Below are 23,852 nucleotides of genomic sequence, written 5' to 3' on the forward strand. Positions count from 1 at the left end.
TCCAGCTGGCCATTAGCAGCCATCTTCCATGCAAAAGCTGAGGGGCTAGGGGTCGGTCTGTAGTCCTGTGTCCAGTTCTGTAGGTTTGTGATTCAGAGCCAGTCTGCTCCCTGCTGTCCCCAGGGAGAAGTCAAGTATGGTGAAGGGATGTAAGACTAGGGCCTTGGGCTCACACTTGGGCAGCCCTCTTTCCCAGCTGTGTGGCTTTGGGCAAGCAAATTCCAGTCTCCAAGGCTTCATTCTTTAACTATAAAATAGGATATAATCGCATCTAGCTGACAGATAATCTACAAAAAGTGCTAATCCTGGTGCCTGGCACACAGTGAACGCCCAAAAAGTTAGCTGTTGTTTCTGTTAAGCAAGCTGCTGGAACCTCCCCAGCGTGATATTTTAAGCCACCCTCCTCGACATCTGTTTTTCAGGAAGAACAGAAGATTTCCCTTCCTAGAAGGCCTTGCTTGGCCCTATTCTTTCATGTGGCCCAGAATTAAAGGGAAATGCAAGGGCCTTAAGGCCAAGCATTACTGTAGTGTTGTTATCATCACCAAGCCCCTTTAACAGATAAGAAACCAAAAAGAGGCTCAGGGAGGCAAAGTGACTTGCCCAAGTTTGCACAGCTAACAGGCAGGGCCTGGATTCAACCCCAAACCATTTGACATGTTCTCCTACCCTGGGCAACTTCCACACAGAAAATCTGGGCCAGGTGTATTCTGACTAGCTGTGCAAACTTGGATAATTCACTTCCCTTCTGTGGGCATCTGTAAAATGAACATTCAGGAGGCATTCCAACATCGGCACTTCCTGAACTGCAGGGTGGTGGGGATTCCCTCCTCTAGTTATCTGGTGGAAGAGGAAAAGTGAGGTCATGTCCATGTCACAGAAAAGAAGGCCAAGGCCCAGGGGTGAAGGGCTTATGCAGGGCTCCAGGAAGGGACAAGCTCTGTGGCTGGAGCTCCCTCATGACCCTGGAGGGCCGCCGCTGCAGAGGGACTGGACACTCCCTCTTGGCATTTCTTCTGCCCCAGAAATGGGGGCATCCAAGCTGAAATCTGACCTCATCCACAACATCTGCGGAGCAGACACTAAGTGCCAGTTGGGACCCATGGCCTGGCCTGGTGATGTCAGTGCACAGCCCGACTCCTTGACACGGCAGCCCAGCCCCATAGCTGCAGCCAGCCCTCTTCTACCACCCTGGGCCGGGGCCACTCAGTGCCCGGCTGTAGCCACAGGCCTGGCCCTTCCCCACTCAGCCGACCACTTTGTCAGTGTGCAAGTGAGGGTGGGTGACCCCTCGCCCCAGATCCAAAACTCTGCTTGTTCTCCGTGCAATGGAAAAACGCTGCCATTTCTTTCCAGGGCCCAAAGCCTGAGCGGGTGACTCTGGGATGATTCACAAGGCCGGGGTGGGATTTTCCACTCCACGCTGCAAACAACGGGGCCTCTGAGAGGGCCCAGGGCTGTGGGGGGGAGAGAGCGGGGGCCCAGGCCTATCTGGGGGAAGAGGCCTGGACTCAGGGCTCAGGAAAACAGAGCCATGGAAACAACCAAGCCCCCACCCTGGACTTTCCCCAAGGGTCCTGGCCTCTGACAGCCAGACCTAGGGGAACCCCATCCTACACAACAAGTCCACCCTTTTGTCCAGCTGCAAGAGCCTGCCTGCCAAGCCTTGCAGAAAGAAGTCCTGGCTGGCATGGCCCCTGGCAGCAAGCAAGGAGAGGTTTCACAGGCCCAGGATCTGGGAGACCTGAGTTCAGTCCTAAGGGGGCTGCTACTGCCAGGTGACCCCACACAGTGAACTTTCAGTCTCTGGACCTCTGCTCAGTGCCCATAGCCTGAGAGCAGGAAGACAGGGGCTCTCAAAGGGCCCTCCTATCTCTGACATCAGAACTCATGATTATTCCCAAGAATGGTCCACAGGGTGCTGAGCCTGCCCCAGTCTCTGCCTGAGGGAAGGGCCTACTGGGACAGGGCATCTCCGTGTGGCCTTGAGCAAGTTCCTTCATCTCCTTGGGCCTCTGGGCCTCAGTTTGTCCAGCTGTAAAATGGGGATGTAATACTCCTCTTCCAAGATAATATGTGTGTGCTGGTTATTCTCCATTTGCTCCCAAGACCCACTCCGTGCCCTGGAGAGCTGGCCTCTACAGGCTGCACTCCCAGGCTTCCTTGCTCTCTGCCTCTGGCTGGGGTTGGCCAAAGGGAGTCTACTGCAGAAATAGAGAGTTGGGGGGGGGGGGAGATTTCTCTCCCCGCTCCCTCCCTGCTGGGCTATAGTTTGGCCCCAGCTCCTGTGAGAGACCCCTGGTCATGTTTTAACTCTCCTGGGTAACACCTGCCTCTCCCCTTGCACCTTCAGGTTGGACCCCTGTGTGATGCCAGACCCTGTTGGCTCCTTCGACACTGCCCACAGCTCTGTAAATAGTCCCTTCCTTAAACTTTCCTCAATAACCCTGCTCCCCACTTGGAGTCACAGGATACAGCATGTGAACTGCTTAGCACAGTCCTGGCTGGTGTAGCTCAGTGGATTGAGTGTGGGCCTGCAAACCAAAGGGTTGCCAGTTCAATTCCCAGTCAGGGAACATACCTGGGTTGCAGGCCAGGCCCCCAGTAGGGGGGTGTGTGAGAGGGACAACCACACATTGATGTTTCTTTCCCTCTTGTTCTCCTCCCCTTCCTCTCTAAAACCAAATTTTTAAAAAAAACTGCTTAACACAGAACCTGGCACAGTTGGAGCTCAAAAGCACTATGGTAAAGACAGCAAAACACCCCTCCACTCTCCTGGCTTCTAGGTGGTAGTGATGTAAGGGGTGCATTTCCCCAGATCTAGTCCCAATCCCTAACTGCCAGCAGCACAAAGGCCCTCCTGGTGCTGGGTGCTCTACATGTCTCCTCTCACTCCAGCCACACAACAGCCCTGGAAGGTAGGTGGTACCATCTCCTCATTTTACCGAGGTAGAAGTCAAAGCTCAGAGAGGTTAAGTGACTTGCCAAAGGTCACACAGCACCTGACACCTAAAAGGCACTCAATCAGCGTTTGTTGAAAGAAGGGAAGGATGGCTGGATAAGGGAATGGTTCAAACCCAGGTCATTCCAAGTCTAAAGTCTGTGGGGCGTTTACACTCCACACGGCCTCCTTATCCCACCAGCAGCAGAGATCTGGGTAACCTCAAGGGACCCGGCCTGGGAAGTCAGGACAACCTGTTTTTTGTAAGGATCAAATTCCTTCATTCACAGATAGTCATAGAGCATCTGCTGTGGGCCAGGCCCTCAGCTGGGTCTCCCTGAGGTGACGCCTGTAAGAAGTGCATGCGCGTGCAAATGCCAGCGGCCTGATCGTGAATAAATAAGGCCTTGACTTGACTCCTCCCAGGCGTGGGGCTTCTGTGCAGCTTCTGTGCAGCCTCTGTGAACCACAGCCTCCCCACCCCTCCCCAGCCTGGGCCCAGCTCAGCTTTTCCATGCTCCCCCCGCTCCTGGGGCTCCCACAGAGCTTCCCCGCTCAGTGGCTACAACTCCTGGCAGGCCCAGGCCCAGAGCTCTGCCTCAGCCTCAGCCGGTCTGTCCCGTGCCCCTTGAGAAGCATGCAGAACTGTCCAGACACAGCCATGGTCCCCTCTCGGGCTCTGAAAGGACCCACAGCCATTTCTAAGACGGGAGCTCTTCCAATGCCATGTCATGAGGGGAGACAACCCCAGGGAGAGGAAAGAAGTTCCCCAAGTCACCCAGCCAACTAGACCTCCAAGGCAGCCTTGGAGATCATCCAACTTGCTTCCTCACAGGAGCCGAGAGCTGTTGCCTTACATGCTGCAGAGACTGGGGCTGAGGGTGAGTCAGGGCAACAGAGCTAGTAAGTAGCGGGGCCAAGATTGGAACCCAGGTCTACATGTTCCCAGCCTGGGGACAACTAAGCCCTGTGCCCCAGGCAACACAGTTCTTGCTTTGCTGGGATTAGATTTTGAATGTATATGGGGGTTGAGGGCAGATGACCAAGGACAGAAGGAACATGTGTTCTTGCCACCGCTTAAAGATGCCACTTTGATTTCATAATATCTGGTATCTGGTGAAATATAATTGACCAGTGTGTCCCCTGCCACACAAAGAACTGAACAAAGCTTCTGGATTCAAAAAAGCTTATTGGAATGAGGCTAGCTTCCAAGCTGAGGAAGGGCAGAATTAGGGAGCAGTGGGGCACAGGAGGCAGGATGCACCTGGGTGGACTGCCGTCCTCCCTCTCGCCCGTACCTGTTCAGGGCTGGAGGAGTAGGGAGAGCAATGGCCATTGTTGGAAGATGGGGACCTGGAAGTGCATCCCAGCCCCGGCAGGGACATGCTAGGTGCCCTTGGCCAAGCCTTAGGTCTCTCTAACCCTTGTGTTCTCATCTGTAGAGTAGGGATTAACACACATGTCACGCCCCTCCAGTACCTGTTCCTGTGAGATCTTAGAGGGAAATGCCACACATGTGGAAATACCTCATAAACATCATGCAGATAGAAACAGAAGATTCTAGATTTTGAGCTCTTCCTTCAAGGCCCAAGACAGAGTCTGACATATCTCTGAAACCCTCAGCCTCCCATCTCTGGATCTAGGATCCTAGAGGGGACATTCATGAGGTGGGAAACAGTGTCCTGGAGTCTGGACCTGGGCCATAAACTTCAACTCTGCCTCCCATGTGCTGTGTGCTTTTGGGCAAGTCCTGGCCCTCTCTGGGCACAGTCTCCAAGTTCCACCCCTGTCCACGGAGGAAGGTTGAACCGAATGATGCCTAAGCACCATCCACTGCACAGGACAACTCCAGCACCTTCTTCTATCATGCGGAAGCTCAAGGAAGAGATCTGGAAGGAGGCTTCACCTCCTGCTGACCCATATCACCAAACCCAGGAGGGAAGAGGGTGGCTCAGGCATCCACCAGACCCAAAGGCAGAGTCTATACCCCGAAGATCCACTCTTACTGCAGTTCTGTTGGCTTGGACAAGGCCCTCCTCCCTCCACACCACACACAGCTTGGGAGGCAGGGTTGGCTTCCTCTACTAGGCAGAGTGGAGACCCTGAATCTCACTACGCTGTCAGAGGGAGAAAATGCACCCTTTCATCTGCATGGCCAGTGAGCCAGCACCCATGCAGCTTGGGGATCTGAGCTGTCGGGGCCCCAGGCACCTGGTGCCTGAGTCGTCTGTGAAGCCTGGAGGGTCCCTCTTGTCCTCGGCTCCCAACTTTCTACCCTGCCAATTGCAGACCATGGGGACTTGAGCAGAACGTTGACATAACTGCTAAGCAATGCACACAATTTCCATAAGTTCTACAATATGGTTATAATAAAAACGGGCCCTTGGTCCCCCTGGAGACAGGCTGAATAAATATTATTCCTAATGATTATTAAAACTCATTAAGTGTGTTTATAAGGCCCAAGAACTCCCAGCATCTGCCACTGTCTCCACGTTGCAGGGAACCTAACGTCAAACACAGAGCCCACAAGGAGGAAACCGCACGGTGGTCATCACCAAGGCTGGAGGACAGAGCTGAGGCCCAGGCTTCCTGGAAACTCCATCCCATTATTTCTCTGGCTGCAGGAATTGGCCTCCGGCTGCAGAAAGGCCGTTGCTCCTGGAGATAGTCCCAGGCAAGCTGGAGGCATTGACCCTGAGAATGTCTCCTGCACGTGGAACATTCCTTCTCCTTTCCCTCACTGCTGGGGTCCAGCTGGCCCTCCTTACCCCCCACCCAGGGGCCACCAATCAAATGTCTGCAGGATCCAGGCAGGCAACACAAATGGGTGGAAGGACCGGGTTGGAAGGCCCAGTTTGGAGACGTGGGGATTAGCACAGAGAGCAGTGGGCCTGTCCCGTCTGAAGGGGCAGCCCTGACCTGGCCATGGACCACAGCATCTCTATCACTTCCAAGAGATTTCTTTTATAAGAAATCTCTCATATGTTAAAAATGTTAGTTAACATTAAATATTTTTAAACAAGGTTGCATATGCCAAACAAAACATGCTCAGGACTACCCCCATGGGACCATCCTCTGAAACTGCCAGGCAAGCTGGTGGGCCCAGGAGCTCTGCTCTAGGGGTCAGGAGCTGGACCTTGGAGGCTGCATGACCTGGGGCTGGTCATTTCATGGTCTTCCTCAAGCCACTTGACCTTTACAGTTGGAATAGCAAAGGATGACCTGGGGCCTGGGCCAACTAAAGCCCAGGGGCGCTCTTTACCTGAGCCAAGCCCCACTCAGTGGATCATGAACACAGAGGACTTACAATCACAAACGTAACAGAGGTGGGGGTACCCAGGTTCACATCCCGATGGCTCACAGCCAGCTCCCTGCTCCAAGGATCTTCTCTTCCTCTGCCCTTACCAGAAACAACCCACTTGACCTAAACTGCCCCGTTCCCCACTAGAGCTCCAAGCAGCACGCACACCTCACCCAGTCTTACCGGCAAGCCACAGTCTCCCTTGGGCCCCGGAGGTCCCATCAGCAGCGGGAAAGGCGTGGGTCCCACCAGGTGGAAGAGCGAATAGCCACTGCTCGTGGGCCAGGGGCTGGAGGACAGGAATCGTGCCGGGACCAACACTGGGGCTGGGGTGCTCTGCCGGCCGGGCCGGGGCTGTCTGGGGCTGGGCTGCGTCGTCAGATCACGGACAGGGACATCCCTGGCTGCCTTCCCGGCTCGGAGGGGGAAGGGCTTCCGGGGGCTGCTCTTGGGTCTGGCTTTCTTTGTGTCTTCTGGCCCAGTGGGTTTCTTGCTTCCAGAGGGGACTGAACCAGGAGTGAGGGTAGGAGGCGTCACTGTGACTAGTGGCCAAGTGGTCCTGGTAGAGCCAGGACTGGCAGCAGGTGATAGGGGCGAAACAGTGGGTTGCAGAGGTCTGTGTGTGCTGGTGTGGGCAGGAGCCGGCTCCCTGGCACGACTGCTCATCTTGTCCTCCCTCTGAACTGCTGGGGGAAAGGGCTTTTGAGAGACGCCAGTGGCAGAGGACAGGGGCCGGGCACTGGGTGGTGGGGGTCTAGGTGTGACAGGGTTCCTCTGGATCGGCTTCACTGCGGGATGGGACACTTTGGCAGGAACTGGGTGTAAAGTTGGTGGCACTGGCTTCTTGGTGGGAGGGGCTGATTTTGTGAAGGAAGGTGGAGCTGCCTTCTGGGTGGGGCGAGGGCTTTTGACAGGGACAATTGAAGGAGAAGGGGCTAAAGGCTTGATTGGGTGGCTTTTGGGGATTTTGGTGGCTGTGCTCTTTTGCAATGGCTGGACAGGCATGGTGGAGCTGGCAGGAGAGGCTCGGGGCATGGGAGGAAGCACTTCACTCGCTGACAGCTTGGCAGGTGGCAGTGGGGTCCTGGCTCGTTCCCGCACTGAGACAGGCTTGTGAGGGTTTGTGGTGCTAGTCCTTAGGGGCTTGGAGGGTGTGGTGGGCACCATGGTCACCCTGCCCGCTGGCCGTGACCCCAGGGCTGGCATGGCAGTGGTCAGGTTCTCCAGGCCTAGCAGGGCAAGGTCGGTCTGGAAGGCAAGGGGCGCACCAGGGTCTTGGGGGAGAAGGGGTCCCAGCTGGGGCCGGTCCATGTCAGCCTGCCCACACTGCTTTCTCAGGTGGGCACAGTAATTGTGAGCGACCTGCGCCACAGGATAGATACTGAACTGGCACAGAGCACCTTCAAACTGGACCGAATGTGGGCTCATCTTTCCAAAGAGGAAGGAGCCCTCTGGGTCGAACACCGGGTCTCTGTGGAAACCCAGCGGGACAGGCACCCGGCGCTGCCCACAGGCCGTCGCCAGGGTGACTGTGGGGCCACGGAGCTCCAGGGCTAGGTGGTGCCAGCGCCCATCGTGCACGTCCAGGTCGAAGGCCACAGAGCGCCGGGGCCCCAGGTGGACGACCGTCTTGCCAGGGAGGAACTGCAGGCCCAGCTGCAGCTTGTGCTTCCGGCTGCGCACGGCGAAGAGGAAGGCATGGTTCACCCGATGGGAGCAGAGGCTCAGCACCAGTGCCAGCTCTGTGCCCAGGGAAGCTGGGATGATGGTGGTCGTGGGGGCCTGGAGCCGGGCCCGCTGTGTAACGATGAAGCCTGACTGGAACGGGATGACCCCTGGGGGTGGGGGGCTCCGGCCACCCGCTGCCTTGGTCCAGCTGAGGCCCAGCCTCTGGAGGACGTCCACATCTGGAAAGGGAGGGCACAGGGGGAGAGGGCATGGTCAGGGTCTGTTCCAGCCACAGCCCCTCCAGGTGCATAGGCGGTGAGGCCAGCCCACCTACCGCTACCCGCTGATGCCTGGTTGATGGCTGTGGCAGAGACTTCCAAGTTGGAACCCGTTCCTTGTCTTGTACAGAGTGGTTAAAAAACAGACTCTGGAGCCAAACTTCCTGAGTTCAAATCCCAGCTTCATCACTCACTAGCCTTGTGACTTTAGTGCCTTTGTTTTCCCATCTATCAAATGGGATAACAGTAGTGCCAAACTCAGAAGGATGTTGTGAGGATTGAATAAGCTAATACACTTGAAAAAAAGTGCCCAGCACAAAATATGCATTTTCAAACAATAGCTATTAATATTAAAAATGATGATCATCACCCAATGCTAGTGCTAAGAATATTAGAGGCTGTCCCTTGCGACCCGTTTCCCCTTCCCTCTGCCTCAAAAGCCATCTCCTCCAGGAAGCAGTCCCGTAAGTGAGGCAGCAGGGTGACAGGAATGGACCTGTCACTGGAGCTTGGCAAGGATGTCCACCTTTAGGAACCTACTGAGTCCCCTCCCCACCGCCGAAGTCTGTCTGGCCAGAGCAGGCTCAGGGGAGCTTCTATCTACATGGAAGGGAGAGGACAGTTCCAATGACTCCACCCTCCCTGGGTGGCCTTGGAGAGAGGAGAGGAAGTCATCAAGGCATCCGTGCAACCTCTGTCCTCTGGCAGAACACGGCCTGGCCAGGTCACATCCGCCCAGTAATTGCGGTGGCAGGGCTAGCCTGAGTAAAAGGAGTGCTTCCCGGGTGTTTGTGGAAAGGCAGCCTGACCTTGCCTCTCACCAGCCATTCAATCACTTTCAGGGAGCTGAGTTGCCAGAGGCCACAGAAGCTGGCTCTGAGCTGGCTGTCTCAGCAAGCGAGGAGAGGCTGCCTGAGGAACTGGGGTCTGGGTCAGGTTCTCGGGGCCCCTCCCCTGAGCTCCTCACCCTAGCCCCTGAGTGTGGAATGCCCTTTCCCTCACTACCCGGAGTGAGGGGTATGCACCGGGCTGAATGCAGCACTTAGCACTTAGTAGCCCCTCAACTGACAACAGAGACGATGGACAGCTAGACAGGCTGGGAGAAACTGAGAACATGGGTGCTGGCCTCACGGTGGCACAGCAGGCTCTGGGATCAGAAGGCCAGACTTTAGAGCCAGGTAAGACCACCTGCGAGTCTGGGCCCTGAGTCTCAGTTTCCCCCGCTGTAAAACGGGGCTACAAAGAGTGGCTGCATCATAGGGTAGCTGGGAGACAACATGGTGGTCTTCCTCATCTCCTCTGACTTGGCCTGTACCAGGACCCCAGGGCCAAGGCTCTCCCTGACTCCCAGGCCTCGGTTTCCCTGCCTGTAAGACAAGCCACAAAGGGCTAACTCCATCCGAAGAACTCTAGCTGCAGGCTGTTCTTTCAGTCACTTGGATTGAAGACTCTTATTCCTCCCTAGGACTCTAAGGCTCTCGGTTCACTTCAGATTCCTCCTTTTTCCCCACCTTTTCTGCCTGCAGATCCTAAGCTAAAATAAACCATTGCTTAAGGATTCTCTGAGTAGTGTATTTTCTGTGTTAATCACTGGAATCCTCTTTATTATCTCCAAGAGCTACTCACTATAAACAATTTAGAATGGAGGAGCCACTTGCTGGGGAAGAGTAAGGGCAGGAAGCTACCTGTCTCTCCCCTTGTGCCACCTCAGCAGCCCCAGGCAGGCCCCCAGGCCTGCGCACATCTCCCCCTGAATACTGCAAGTATAGCCGCTTACACTCGCCCTGGGAAAAATGACAACTGGCCAGACCAGGTGGCACCAATGAGGTTTCCCTTATTGTTCTCTCTAAGTGGGTTTCAGAGCTGACACCAGCCAGTCCCAAGCCTCCCCCACAGACTGTCTGCAGCTCATGGGCAGAGCCCCAAACTCTTACACCTGAAGCAGAGGTGGTCATTACCAGGCTTCCAAAGCGTCTAGTCGCTCTGGGCTCCACAGCGGAGAGAAAGGGGCTGTTTTTGCCCAAACTTTTCAGGTAAGTAATATAATTAACAATAGTAACTGATCTTTATTGAGCACTTACTATGTACCGAGTGCTTTACATGCATTACCTTGCTTGATTCTCTCAATTATCTATGAAGCAAGTATTGTTTGCTATCCCCACTTTCTAGAAGGGTCAGGAAAGTTAGCTATAACTTGCCCAAGGGCATGCAGCTTATAATAAAAGGCACAGCTGGGGATTGAACCCTGACCGCTTGGCTCCAGGATCTTTGTTCTTAGCCACTATGCTGTCCTGTGCTGAAGCCCCTCAGACAGGTTGGAACACAGGGTGCAGACACATCCAGAATCCCATCAGGGGTGAGGAGCTAGGGCACAGGGGAATGAATGCAGCCCAACGCCAAATGGAAGGGCCCAGCCAGCTGGCCGCAGCAAGATCCCTTTATTACATAAACCTGGCTCCACACAGCTCCGGCCTCTCCCCAACCCCCAGTGCCTGACTCAGGACTCTGGACAGCTGTTCACCTACTTTGTGGGAGAAACAGCAAGTTCGGAAAATATGAGATTTGCACAAAATGTTGCCGGGCAGCAGGAGTCTCTTCCGGGCATGGCCCTCCTCTCCCAGGGGCCCAATCCCTGCCCGGGGGCCAGGTCAGGCCACAGGGGCTCCGGGAGTGCCCAGTGGCCTGCCCCGCACACGGCGGCTGTGGAGAAGGGGGAAGGGCTGCTATTTTAAGAGGCCTCGTGGCTGCTTGACAAACAGATGTGGGAGAGGTTTCAGTTTCAAGGGGCAGCTGTGTAGCTAGCCCACTGCCACCCTGGCCCCCTGGACAGCTCCTCGGGGAGAGCCTGGAAGAGCGGGGAAGAACGGGATCTCCCCGCAAGGGGAGGGTTGGTCACAGACTTGGGCGATGATAGTCGTGGCCTTCGAGCCTCCTCTCCACAGTTGTCCCAGGACAAACAGGGACAAGTGAGACTGAATGGCCCAAAGTGACCTACTCAAATTGTGCCACCGAGAGGAATGAAGGGATCACCCCTCCACATTTCTGCAGAGCCCTTCCTACCCCTTACAGAACACCGAACGTGATTCTTTCATGCCCAGAGAGAATTCGCCAATGATCGGCTCCATTCTAGTACTGATGAGAAAACCGAGGCTTTGAACTCCGATTAGGAGCATGGATGGCCCCTACCCCTGCATTCTCCAGGCCCTTCTGTTCTCCCATCTCCCCCTGGACAAAGAGAAGAGAGCATTACCTTCAGGAGCCCCTTGGGTGGAGGCCAGGTGACAGGCAAATGAGACTAAGATCCAGGTGAAGAGAAACCCCCTAGAGAACAGAAGACACAAGCAGAGGCGGCATCAGCTTCCACCCCTTGGCCCAGATCCGGCTGGGGAGTTGGAGTGGATCACCCAGCCCAGGCCCCTCCCGGTCTCAGCCATGGGGTGTAGGAGGCAAGGTGCAGGCTCTAGGACCCCATCGGAATAGTCCACACCCATGGGGCACAGCCTCTTGGGGCAGGAACTGCATACATGGTACAGATACAACCTTGCTTTTTACAGAGTGATAAACCAAGGTCATGGAACAGGAAATAGTGAACAGGAAGCCCTGCCCTGAGTGTCAGGAAACCCAAGGTCCAGCTCAAAACCTGCCACTAACTCACTGGGCAGAAAGGAGCCAGCCCCTGCCCCTCCCTCTCTCTGGGCATCAGTCTCCCCATCATACTATGGCCTCATGATCTTGAGGCTCAATGGGTGGTACAGTGAGGACTACAAGGTCAGCAGGGAGACCAGTGCAGTCTGCTTGGATGACCAATGTCCTCAAAGGACCGGAGAGAGGAAAACTCACTTTCTAGGCCCAAGGCAGGGAGCAGGAGGAGATCCCTTAACCAAGACCAGTGCATGCTAAGGAAGGGCTGCCTAGCTGGCTTTAAGCTGATGAAAATGGGAGGAGAAAAGAGAGAAGATGGTAGGGAGCCAGGCAGACGCAGGTGCAAACCCAGCCCCATGGTTTACCAGCTGTGTGGCCCTAAATGAGTCGCTCAGCCTCCCTGAGCCTGTCTCCTCCTCTGAAACACAGCTGGTACTCCCTATCTTGCAGGTCAGGCATGAGGATTAAAGAAGCTCAGGCACGTTAAGGGCTTGGCCTGCCACCAACCATGCAAGTGCTCCACAGGCTGTCCCTGCTGCTCCGGGACTCTGGGGACCGCAGGGTTAATGCTCTGCTCAGTGGCTCCTGCCAAGATGGGCAGAGGCAGTGATCTGCTTTCACCTTCCTGTGGGAGCAGCCACTGGGGATACCCGAAGCTACCTGGGGTATCTGATCCTTGAGCAGGCAAAGGGGAGGGCGGCACGTGGCCAGAGATGGCTGGCCAGGATGCAGGCCAAGACAGCCGTGAGGGGCGGGTGGGGAGGGCTAAGGCTGGATCGCACAGGCCCAGGACCTGCCAATAACCAGCACTAGCAATCACTAAAGGTCAGGGTGCCTAGCTGTCCCGGACCTGTCTGAAGGGCAGGCCGACCTTCTGGAGTGACCTGCCCACTTGCATCCAATGGCAGCCCCATCAGCCCTGCAAAGAAATAATAGGCAGCTTTGCTGGACAAAAGCGGAGGCTTAGGGAGGGCAGGGACTTCCTCAAGGTCACCCTGGGCAGGCTCTGGGGCCATAATTCTTCAGTACTATTTCCTCCATCCACCAGGTGGACACTACGGGAAACTGTAACCAGATGTATGGGGGAAGAGCCATCTCCTGGGTCCCAGCCTTGGCAGGTCCTGAAGACCAACTGTACACCAAGCTCTGAGAAGCCCTGAAAGAAACTGGCCACACTTTTTGTCACTCAGCAGCCCCTGAACTCAGAGGACTGGGGAACTCGTTTTTTTCTGTGGATGCCCCCTCAGAAGACACTGCCCCTCACTTTCCAGTGTTCCTGCAACCTCACTCGTTTCTGTTGCACGTCCTTCCAGCCTCCTCTCTTCCCAGCTCTCCCAGACACCAGCCCTCACTGCTCCAGCCTCACTGTGTGTTGTCACATCCCTCCCATATTAGAATGTTTCCCAAGCTGCTAAAGAGCAGCCAGGTGGGGAAGAGAAGGAACAACAACCACACATGTAGTTCCCGGTCAGTTCTTCCTGCTGGGCTATGCCAAGGTGACTACTCTGCAGAGAATAAGAGGGTAAATGAGGGAAAATATTTTCAATCCCCAAAGTTCAGGAGAAAGAAGACACACAGGGGAGATGGGATCAGAATCTTCTCTTCAATTAGGCTTCCTAACACCATGGTTTCTAACTTGAGAATTTCAGCCCTAGAGGCCTGTGACAAAAATATTTGTCCCTCATTCACTCACCTTGAAAAATGCCACTGACATGGGTTCTGTGTGTACTTGACCCATAAACTTCCAAGGTATAGGGCGGGAGTATAGAGTGGGAGAAGACCCTTTGAGTTCATCTAGGGGCCAGATTCTAGTCCCACCCCCTTCTTGTAGAGATAGGCAACCGAGGCCTGGAGAGGGGCAGTGCCTCGCCCAGAGCTACACAGCGCCTCAGTGGCCCATATCCTCTGACTCCACTGCTTAACACACAGGCCTCTTCCCTAGGCTTGCCTCCTGTGGAAAAGAAACCGGAGACTTACAGGGACTTCCTACTTGCCAGAGACCAGAGTCCCAGCCTTCACCAACCAGAACAGAGATGCAGCCTGGGGAGCCAACCAGCCATCTAAGTGAGCTCCAGGCCTGGAAAGTTGGCTCCCAAAGGGAGGCCCTGCCGATCCTTCTCCTCCCGTTCCAATCCTGTTTAGGCTACTGGTAATAACGTTCAGCGGTGGCGCTGGCTCAGGGCTTGGCTCTTCCAGACTTCTGTTTTCACCACTGACTTGCGGGCCATGGCTCAATGAACCCAGGGCTCCAGAATGTCGGGAAGACCAGCGCACAGGGGCCAGAAGGGGCAGGAGGCAGCTGAAATTGGAGTCACACATTAGGTGCCTGACCTTGGGGACACAGCCTGGCCACACAGTCCTCCAGGAAGGCATTCAGTTCCCCTGAAAAAGGCCCTCTGCCAGTTCACCAAATGTGGCTACTCCTGGACCACTAGGCTGCCAGAACCTGTGCCTGGTTACTATGATTCTTCCTCCATCCTCATCACCTGGAACACACAAGAGCTTGGAGACCCATACCAGCTTGAACATCCGCTGAGAGCTCAGAGCTTGGGCCCAGGGTGCTGAGACCCTGAAACACACAAGGAAGTGGGCCCTGGGGACTCAGGGCTCGGCTGTGCTCCTAAGGGGTAAGCTGGGAAGGTATCTGTCCAGAGGACACAGAACAACAAAGAGGGATGGACCTGTTCCACCTGCCTCCATGACCTGGCCAGGGCCCATGTGGCCAGAAGGTCACACCAGGGCTCCTTCCCTCACACCTTATACCTGTTCCATGGGAACACAGACAGGTCATCTGTCTGGACAGGATGCCGCCCAGAACTTTCCAGTTGACTCACACATCCATTCAAGATGCAATGAATAATAATCCCAATAACAGCTGCCGTTTACTAAGCACTTACTACAAGCCAGGCACTATTCTAAGCCCTTTACAAGCAAGGTGCCGTGAATCCTCACAAAACCCTGTTGCTTGCCGGGAATTAAGATGCCCATACTGTGGGTGAGAAAAACAAGAAGTAGAGAGGCTTGCCCAAGCTCTCAGGGCAGAGTCAGGAGTCACAGTATGTGAAGGCAGTGCTCTCTCTGCCTTGCACGCTGACTCCCGCTGGTGTGAGTCCTCTGCCACCAACTGATAGGGCACTTCAGTGGTGTGGGGAGAGGTGTGAAGGAGCAAAGCTGGAAGGCATGCTGGGACCAGAGGACCCAGGACCGGAGGACACAGGCCTGGGGGCCCTGCAGTGGTGAGGGAGGCAATAAGATGGGAGAAAGCAGAGGCTGGGCTTCCAAGCAGCACGACTGTCCACTTGCCCAAAGCTTGGGCCCCATTCTGGGGTGCTCGCCTGGTACCACTTTTTGACACAACTGCTGGCATCTGCCCTGGCACAGGGTCTTCTGGAGAAAATGAGTCAGCAGTGTGCTTACTAGTGCTGTGTGTGTATTGCAGCGGGGGGTGGGGGATCTCAGCCAGCCTTCTTTTTCCAAGACATGGGAAAGAGGGGGGGGGGTCTATCATCCCCCATTCCAGCTCAGAGGGGCAGGGCCCGGAGGGTGGGGCGGAGCAACAGCCTAGACCAGCCTCCTGGGAGTGTCCTCTGGTCGTGGGGGCGGGACAGAAAGCCAGCAAGTTCTGTGCTTCCCGCGGCAGTGCGCACGGTCCGCAGTCCTAAAGCCCCCGGCGGCTGCTCGCATCCTCCTGAGGTCCCTCCCACACATACCCCAGGGCAGAGCCTCGCTCTCGCACTTTCACTCTCTTACAACTCCTACTTTACAGGCTGGGACTCAGAGCCTCGTGAGTCCCAGCTCTACTGAGCCCCTCCTTGGAATTCCTTGCCCCTCTCTGGCCCCTCTGTCCTCTGTCTCCGCAGCTAGATGTACAATGAGGGGTTCCACTGAGTGATCTTCCAGGGCCCTTACTGCTCTGGCAGCCGGCTCTAACTTTCTCTCAGACTCGGGAAAGCAACAGGAGTGGAGACCCCACCCCCCACCCCAGAGAAGCAGGGAAACACTGAAACCCAAACCCAAACAGACTGACACACACGCGAAGATTTCCAGAAACCGGGGACGTGCAAAGACACACAGACACAGGCAGGAGCAGAAGCTGCCGAGACCTGGAAACCCAGGAACTTGGGGACAGTTTTACAAGAAAGCCAGAAACGGAGACTTACAGGCTCGGGACCTGTGGATAACGACACCAGAACTCACCGGGATAGCAGAATCGGACACCCCTCCTCCCCGAAGCATCCTCAAACACCGCTCCCCCACGCAGGCCCCCACCACCACAGCCTGCCGGCCCCTCCAGGCGCCACCACCCACCTCCAATTCTGACCCCAGGCTGGCTCTTCACGGAGCTTCCCTGGCCGGGCCAGGCGGGGTAGGGCAGGCAGCGCTGGCCAACCCTGGGGCCGGGGGCACAGCCTGCTTTAACCCTTGGCCACCCGCCTCACAGGGGCGTAGGAAGGGGCAGGAAGCTGACGTTCTGCTGGAAGCGTCCGTCGCTGCGGGGAACCCCAGCTCTCCCCTAGGCTGGAGCAGCAGGAAGCTGGGGAGGGGGCGTCCCCAAGCTCATACTCACCCCCAACAAGCCGCCGCCGCTGCTGTGCCTCGGGGCCCCCGCGCGGATCCCGCTCCCATCGCGGGCCCCTACTTCATGCTTCCGAACCCGGGGGGCAAGTGTGGGCGCGCCCCATGGGGCCGCCAGCCCCCCGCCCCGCCGCGCCAGGCCGGCTCAGAGCGCACGGCCCCCGCGCAAGCAGCGCAGCCCCGTGCCTAGGGGTGCCGGAGCAGCCAGGCAACGTGGCCGGGGCCCCTCGAGCGCCAGCGCCAGGCCCATGGTCCCAGGAGTCCCGGCTCCGCGCTCGCCCCTGCCTCACTCTTTTTCTGCTTCAACCAAAAAGAGGCAGAAAAAAAAGAGAAAGAAAGAGATGATCAAACTTTTGGAGGCGGGCTGCTGGCGGTCCCTGGAGACAGAGTAAGGCCGGGCGAAGGCGCACAGAGGGCGGTGGAAGCTGCCTCCCCGCCGGCCTGGGGGAGGAGAGGAAAAGGAAGGATTTGGGGGAAATGAAGGCGATTTAAAGTCTCGGCCCACGGTAGCTCTCCACCTTCTCTCCTCCCCGCGCTGGGCGGCCCTCTGCTGCCCCCTGCTGCCCCCTGCCGGCCACAGCCAGGGACACACCCTGGACTGGCCCACCACAGCCAGGCTGAGACTCCCCCCACCCTTTTGTAGAAACGGGGAAACTGAGATTGACAGAGAGGAATGAGTTGGCCAGGGCTGCACAGCGGGATGCAGTGGGATGATCACAGAACGGAGATTTGAGACTCCTGGCTTGTGAGGTCCCAAATTTGGAGGCGGAGATAGAGGCAGAAAGGGGACAGACACTACTGCTGAAAGGAACCCGGAGTTCCAGGGACAGCTGTGGGACCAGGACTCAGTGTGCAGACTCCCACAACAACCAGTGTCCTACCACACACGAACACACACACCTTTCCTCCCAGATCCAGAACTCCCAGGAGAACAGACTCCTGGACCCATAGTGGGTGGGCTTGTTAAATATTGGTCACCCCCCTCATTCTTCCCTCTCCAAGCGGTAAGAAATTGCAGCTTGACACTCACCCCCCACCCAGTCGATCAAAGACGCTCCCTGACACCCCACACTGGAGCACGGAACTGCACCCCTTGATCCTGCCGCAAACACCTGACAAATTCGCTCACCCACAACCCCAGTTGGAGCCCCGCATCAGAAGCCCCAATCGCCTCCACCTCCCCCTCCACTTGTTCACTGGTGCGCACACGCACTCCCACACACATCCACACTTACCCCCCACTCAAACACAAGCTCTCACTCATTCATATGCAAGCACAGTCATGGGCCCACACAAACACACCCTGGGGTGTCTGGACTAGGACGCACACCAGACTCCATACCCGCAGATGCATGCACACTAGTGCTTACACACGCACAAAGGCACACTAGCTTAGCCAGATCCTCCAATGTATACTACCCGGGCGCACATCTCTCATGCACACGTCCATGCGCGAGCACACACCCCATATATACACCCCCAAGTGCACATACACAGGCACACTCCCACTTACACACAGTTCTCTGCTAGTGCCCACCATATGCGGGCACAAACGTATTCATTCCCCGAATGTGTGCCCCCTCCCCACATGCACACACCTTTACAAACACACACAGGTACCCCCAGCACTCTAAGAGCACCGGGGCACTTACAGGGTCCCTAGGTGCGAGGCTGGACGGTCGGTCCTTCCCCGTGAGCCTAACGGCATTTGTATTCATGGGTCCCCGCAGCCCCAGGCGCGGGGGCGGGGGTGCCAGGTCCCCTTCCCTAAACTGGGCTCAGGCGCTCGCAGCGCAGCGGCACCGGGAGGGGCATGGGCGCACGGGGTTGAGCCTCCTGCCCGGTCCGCCTGCGCTAAAACTTTGGCCGCTCTGCGTCTTCTGACTCCGTCGCGGGCTCTGGGCGCAGGGGGCTGCTCATAGGTGCTGGTGCCGCGGCGCCCGCCGGGCCTTTTGAAGTCTCCGCTGGGGGCGGGGAGGGTGCGCTGAAGGCGGCCTTTTAAACCCAGGCTGCACGCGGGCTCGCTGGAGCAAGGTGTCTGGTTTCAACAAACTTTAGGAAAAGTCCCAAGCTGGGGCGGGGTTGGGGGGTGCGGTGGGGAAGTTAAGCCAGGCAAGCAAGGAAAAGAAGCTGCAGAGTTGTGCCCTGCTTCCTGCAGGGGGCAGAGCACACACGGCTGCCAGAAGGGAGGCTCGGGGTGGTGCTGGGGAACCCACAAGCGGCTGGATGGCGCGTGGAACCACCCCCACCTTAAACCAAGTTCTTAACCTCCGATTGGACCGAGCCCCAGGGAGTGCAGGAACACCCCAAAACTTCACAAATTGTGCATGTTCGAGCATTCTTGTGGGTGAGAGGGGCCCCGGGTTTTCTTCAGGTTTTCAGTTTAAGAACTCCCAGCCCAATCGTAGTTGACATTTTTGAAGCTGCATGCTTTGTGCTAGGCGGATCCTGCCCTTATTTACATTTTTTGGTATTTTGTTCATCACGGGATTTTTGCATTAACTTTGACATGTTTAAAGCATTGTATTAAAATATTGTGCATTTTGATTAGTTAGGGGGTTTTTTTGGCACCCCCTTAGAAATAAAACTGCATTGTATACTGAAGAGGTTTTTTGGTGCCGCCGAGTATTTTGCATCCTCACCCTCGCCAGGTGCAGCACTGTGCTAAGTGTCACTATTTACAGGAGGCCTGGTATCTCCATGGGCAGATAAGAAAGCCGAGATTCTGAAAGGTTAAGTCGCTTTCCTGAGATCACGACCTGGTGAATGGAGGAGGTGGGACGTGAGCTGAGGTAGTCTGATTCCTGTCTTCTGCAACTAAGCAGGAAGATCCCAATATTAGTCTTTAGGGGCCTCTGGGCAGATCCCTGGCAGCTTCCGCAGCTCCATGTCCCGCCCCGAGCTTCACTCTCTCTGACGCCTGGACCCAGGCTCTGGACAAGCTGGGATACTTCAAGGCCTTGTCAGTTCTGTTTTCCCCCAGGTTCTCTCCCCACCCCTCCACCTGCATGTCCTTCTAGGTGCAGCTCAAAGCTCGGCCTCACGCCCATATCGTAGCACACATCACATGTTGCCGTTGTCATTTTCAGATCCCCACACCTAGCGTGGAGCCTGGAACACAAGAGAGGCTCAAACCGTTAATAATTTCAATAATTTTCTTTCAACTCCTACAGTGTGCAAACTCCAGCACAAAGCTGGGGGAACAGTACATTGTGGGAGTGAAGACAAAGAAATTTGAACATGGTCCTGCTTTCTGAGCACACACGTATTTATAATGTGGACAGAAGACGTGCACAGCAGCTTGGGGCAGGGAAGAGGGCCAATACCAGGGACATTAGACACAGAGCTGTCACAGAGAGCCTCCTGCAAATCGCTTAAAGATAACACTAGGGGAATGTGATAGATGTTATCAGAAAGATACAGGTGAATGGAATTGTCAAGCTGACCAAGGGATCAAGAGAATCCAAGGAAGGCTTCCAGGAGGAGGTGGCCTTTGGCTCCTAAAGGATATTTTGGAAACACATGCAGCCATGGAGGAAGACAGCTCAAGTGGAAGAGTCACAAGAAGGCCAGGAGGGTGGGAGTAAATTTCAGGCAGGTTTTGCAAGAGGAGTGAAGTGAGCCCAGTGGAAAAGCAATCTAATTCTCCCCTTTGCACAGTATGGGTGATGTCCTGTGACTCACCAGCCACAGAACCATTTCCAGGCAAGAGGATGCATTTCCTCAATGGTCAGGCAGCAGGTCAGTGGCTGAGCACCAAGACCTTTCCAAATTTCATTTCCAAATCTGAGTGTCCAATGGTGAGCCCCAGGGAGCCTGCTCCACTATGGATAACCCAAAAGACTCATGGGAAACCCCTCAGAGCCCAGAAATATTGATGGTGTTCCTTTCAAGAGCCTTGCTGTCTCCATCTATAAAATAGGTGCATCAAACATGATAATCTTTGAACTCAGGAAGATGAGATATTGTTTAACAATAAATCCACTTCGGTAGGTGATTACTGAGGGCTGGTTGCATTTTGCTAGGTTGCAAAGAAAGCATGACTTATGTTATCCCAAGAGCTCATGGTCAGCTGGGAGGAGGAGGCATGGACCCTGATAAGAATTCTTGTGAAGGAACCTTGTTTCTTGTCTCTGCAGCCTCTTTACACCCCGTCTTCCTGCCAAGGAGGTTCCTGGCACAGCACCAGGGACTGGGCACAAACAGTTCTGGACAGGATTTCCTCGCCTGTTGGAGACTCAAGGGCCACAGAGTTTATTCCCTGCCCAAGTGCATCAGCCATGGACCCACTGTCTCTGAGACACATCTGCCTTCAGAGAACTGTTAGTCTCAGTAGCCTCAATGATGGACACAGTAGGTGCTCAATAAGTGTTTATAAGTGAATCTCTAGTGAGGTCTTAGCCTGCGGGACAGAGGGTTGCACATGACCCAGGTATCAATCCCCATGGATTTATCCACCAAGATTTCCCCGTGAATGCACTGTGTAGCAGGCCGTGCTTCCTGCTCCCCCGGTGCTGTGGTCAGCGCAGGAGGCTGGCAAGGAGACCGACAGGTGCTGCAGGTCAGGAAGTCCTGCCTCAGATCATGCTCGTTTATTTGGTGCTGCAGAACTGGGGTGAGAACTCAGGTTCCCAATCTTAGTCTTCGCAATCTTAGATTTAGTCTCAGGTTAGTCCCCAATCTTCCCAATGCCCTGCGCTGCTGGGCACACCAAAATGGACCTTTATTTCCTATTGGGCCCTGCATGGCATGGAGCACAGGAAGTATGTACACGGTACATGTCTAAGAATAGACTTGCTCATTCCCTGGTCACTTGGGGACATGCTGCCATGCATCAGACCTTGGGCTGGGCACTGGTCACAGGCAAATATAAGCTGTGGTCCCTGCTGTGAGCCATGTGGGTGTCTGGCACCAGGATGAAGCGCTGTGCCCGGCACATGGAAGTACTCCATAAATGCTGAATGGAAGCCGGAATAAATGAATGAAGGGACGAATACATGAATGAGAGCAAAGTTTGACAGATTAGAGCAGGTTGGCGCCCCTGCCACCTGCTTCCTCTGCTACATCATGACCCTTGCCTGTGAACACATTTGCTGGGCACCTGCTGTGAGGCAGGCCTGATTATAGTGCTGCAGATACCTTAACCATGCTCTGCTCCTCTCCCCGCTGTGTTCCCAACACCTAGGGTAAAGCGTTTCAGTAGAGTGAATTGAACTGAAGTCCAGGCTGAAGGGAGAGGCAGCCCCCAATAATGCCCTCTCCCTCTGTCCCTCCAGGCAGCGCCAGTCCGGTTCCTTTCTTCAGGGGAGGTGGCTGGAGGCAGTGCTGGCCATTACCACGACTTACCTATCACAGAGCTTGGGCTCTGCCTGTGGGGCCACATCACTCTGGCCTGGCAGCTGCAAAGACCAACCCCCGCCCCACCCTCAAACAACCACTCCACAAAGAGCTGATCCACACATCAATGTTTCCCTGCCTCTCTTTCTCCCTCCTTCCAAAAATAAATAAAGGAAATCTTTTTTAAAAAATGTATGTGGGCCCTGGCTGGTGTGGCTCAGTGGATTGAGCACTGGCCTTCAAACCAAAGGTTGCTGGTTCGATTCCCAATAAAGGCACGTGCCTAGGTTGTGGCCTGGGTCCTCGGTGGGGGGTGCTTGAGAGACAACCAGACATTGATGTTTCTCTCCCTCTCTTTCTCCCTCCCTTCCCCTCTCTAAAAATAAATAAATAAAATATTTTTTAAAAATGCACGTGGTCATTTCAAACCCTGAGGTCTGTTACCAAGAATCCGATATTGCACCATTTCCCTGCAAAGAACTGTAGATCTGTAAGCATTGGTATTTGGAGTCCTGTGAGTCTCCCTGAGTAATCGAACCCTGTCATTGGTGCAGCGCCATACCACAGGCACAGGAGATGGTGACAACAGTTCTAATAGGTCATCAGAGATGGGCGGCTGCCATCCACTCTCCTAGGGATGGGCAATTTATTCATTGAGAGATTTTTCCCCCATATTTTCTGCAGTTTTTAAACCAGAGTCTCCAGATATCTGGGAATGGTTGTGATTTTATTTGAATCCCAAACTTGCCCCGCACCTGAGATGGGCTATAGGGTGTGGCCAAGTTGACACCCCCCGGGCTCATGGCACAGCCCCACTGTGGGGTCTGGGGGACTCTCTCTACCCTTCTGGGCCTGTTTCCTCCCCGGGTACCTGGGGTAACATACACGTCCATGGTGCACCGCTGCCATCTCTTACCTGAGCCAGGAGAGAGCCGCAGTTTCGTCCTAGAGCAGAGACCCAGGTCTTGCTCAGTCTCGGGCATCACTTGGCATTGTAACCCTCTCTGCCTTCTTGAGACATCCTTCTTCTGCAACATCACACATTCTAGTCACAGTCAGCTCCTTGCACTTTCCTAAAAACAATATAGTAAGTCCTCACTTAATGCCGTCGATGGGTTTTATGACTTTAAGTGAAATGATGTGTAACAAAACCAATGTTACCATAGGCTAATTGATATACACAAGGGCTCAGCTCCTATGGCATCTCATCAAAGTTATAGCGAAACGATGCTGAAATGAAATGATGTTATTCGAGGACCTCCTGTAAACTTTTTTCCATTCCTCTGGTGCTTTGCACATTGAGTTCCTTCTTTGGAGGGATGTTCCTTCTTTGGAGTTCCTTCATTTTGAGTTCTTTCTCTCCTTTTCCATATTCTTATTCTGCAAAATTCAGAAGATATCTCCTTCTCTGGGAAATCTTTCTTGTATTCCCTTCCCCCAACTGCAGTCTGGATATCATGGTGGGCTGTTAAGTATTTAACAACCAGCTCTTCAAAAAAGGAGGGGGAAGCCCTGATTTTTAGCATCTGCCAGTGTCCGTGGTGTAAATATTCTCATCAGGACCAGTTTCAATCCACCAAAATCTGCGCAACAGGGCCCAACTGGCCCTGAGCGTGAAGTTGGGAAGAGATGGGCAAGTTGATGGGAGACAATTCCAGCCACCTGTGGCTGGATCAGACACCTGCCTTTGCTGTCCCACAGCAGCCCCACTAATGCAGTGCCATGCCCAGCCATATCAGAGCCTAAGGCAAGAGGAAAAATCTGTGATATTGAACCTGTCTTCATTGAAGTTTTATCTCTTGTTCATCCATTACTTTTTTGCATTACTTTTGATTTTTAAAATATTGCAATAAATTATTATTTATCTTGATATGAGCTTTATACCACATTAAATTTTGTTTCTAAGATAAGTGCCTCACCCAGGTCCTGGCCCTGACATAATAGTCCATATCACACTCTAATATTTAGCATTGACATAGCTACCTCCCCCACCAGGCTGTGAATCTTGGGGACAGGGACTCATTTCTGTGTTCCTAGGACTTGGCACTCAGTAGGTGCTCAATAACTACTGTCCAGTGAGACAATGGACAGACAGATGGATGGACCAGTG

The 23,852-nt window shown here is 54.8% G+C and overlaps 1 protein-coding gene across 6 annotated transcripts in view; it reads right to left on the bottom strand.

Annotated features, from left to right (window-relative positions):
- The window catches only part of COL27A1 (collagen type XXVII alpha 1 chain), a 128,570-nt gene extending 111,720 nt beyond the window's left edge, over positions 1-16,850 (bottom strand). For all 6 annotated transcript variants that reach the window (XR_008426485.2, XM_053921405.2, XM_053921412.2 and 3 more), the window contains exons 1-3: positions 16,398-16,850; positions 11,439-11,509; positions 6,426-8,149 (exon numbers count right to left, since the gene is read on the bottom strand). Coding sequence is in view for 5 of the 6 variants with exons in the window: in XM_053921405.2 (XP_053777380.1) it covers positions 6,426-8,149; positions 11,439-11,509; positions 16,398-16,456 (1,854 nt within the window). In the remaining variant the exon portion in view is untranslated. The remainder of the gene's footprint in view (positions 1-6,425; positions 8,150-11,438; positions 11,510-16,397) is intronic.
- Positions 16,851-23,852: the final 7,002 nt, after the last annotated feature.

The sequence above is a fragment of the Desmodus rotundus genome, chromosome 1 (genome assembly GCF_022682495.2).
Source record: "Desmodus rotundus isolate HL8 chromosome 1, HLdesRot8A.1, whole genome shotgun sequence".
Classification (NCBI taxonomy): Eukaryota; Metazoa; Chordata; class Mammalia; order Chiroptera; family Phyllostomidae; genus Desmodus; species Desmodus rotundus.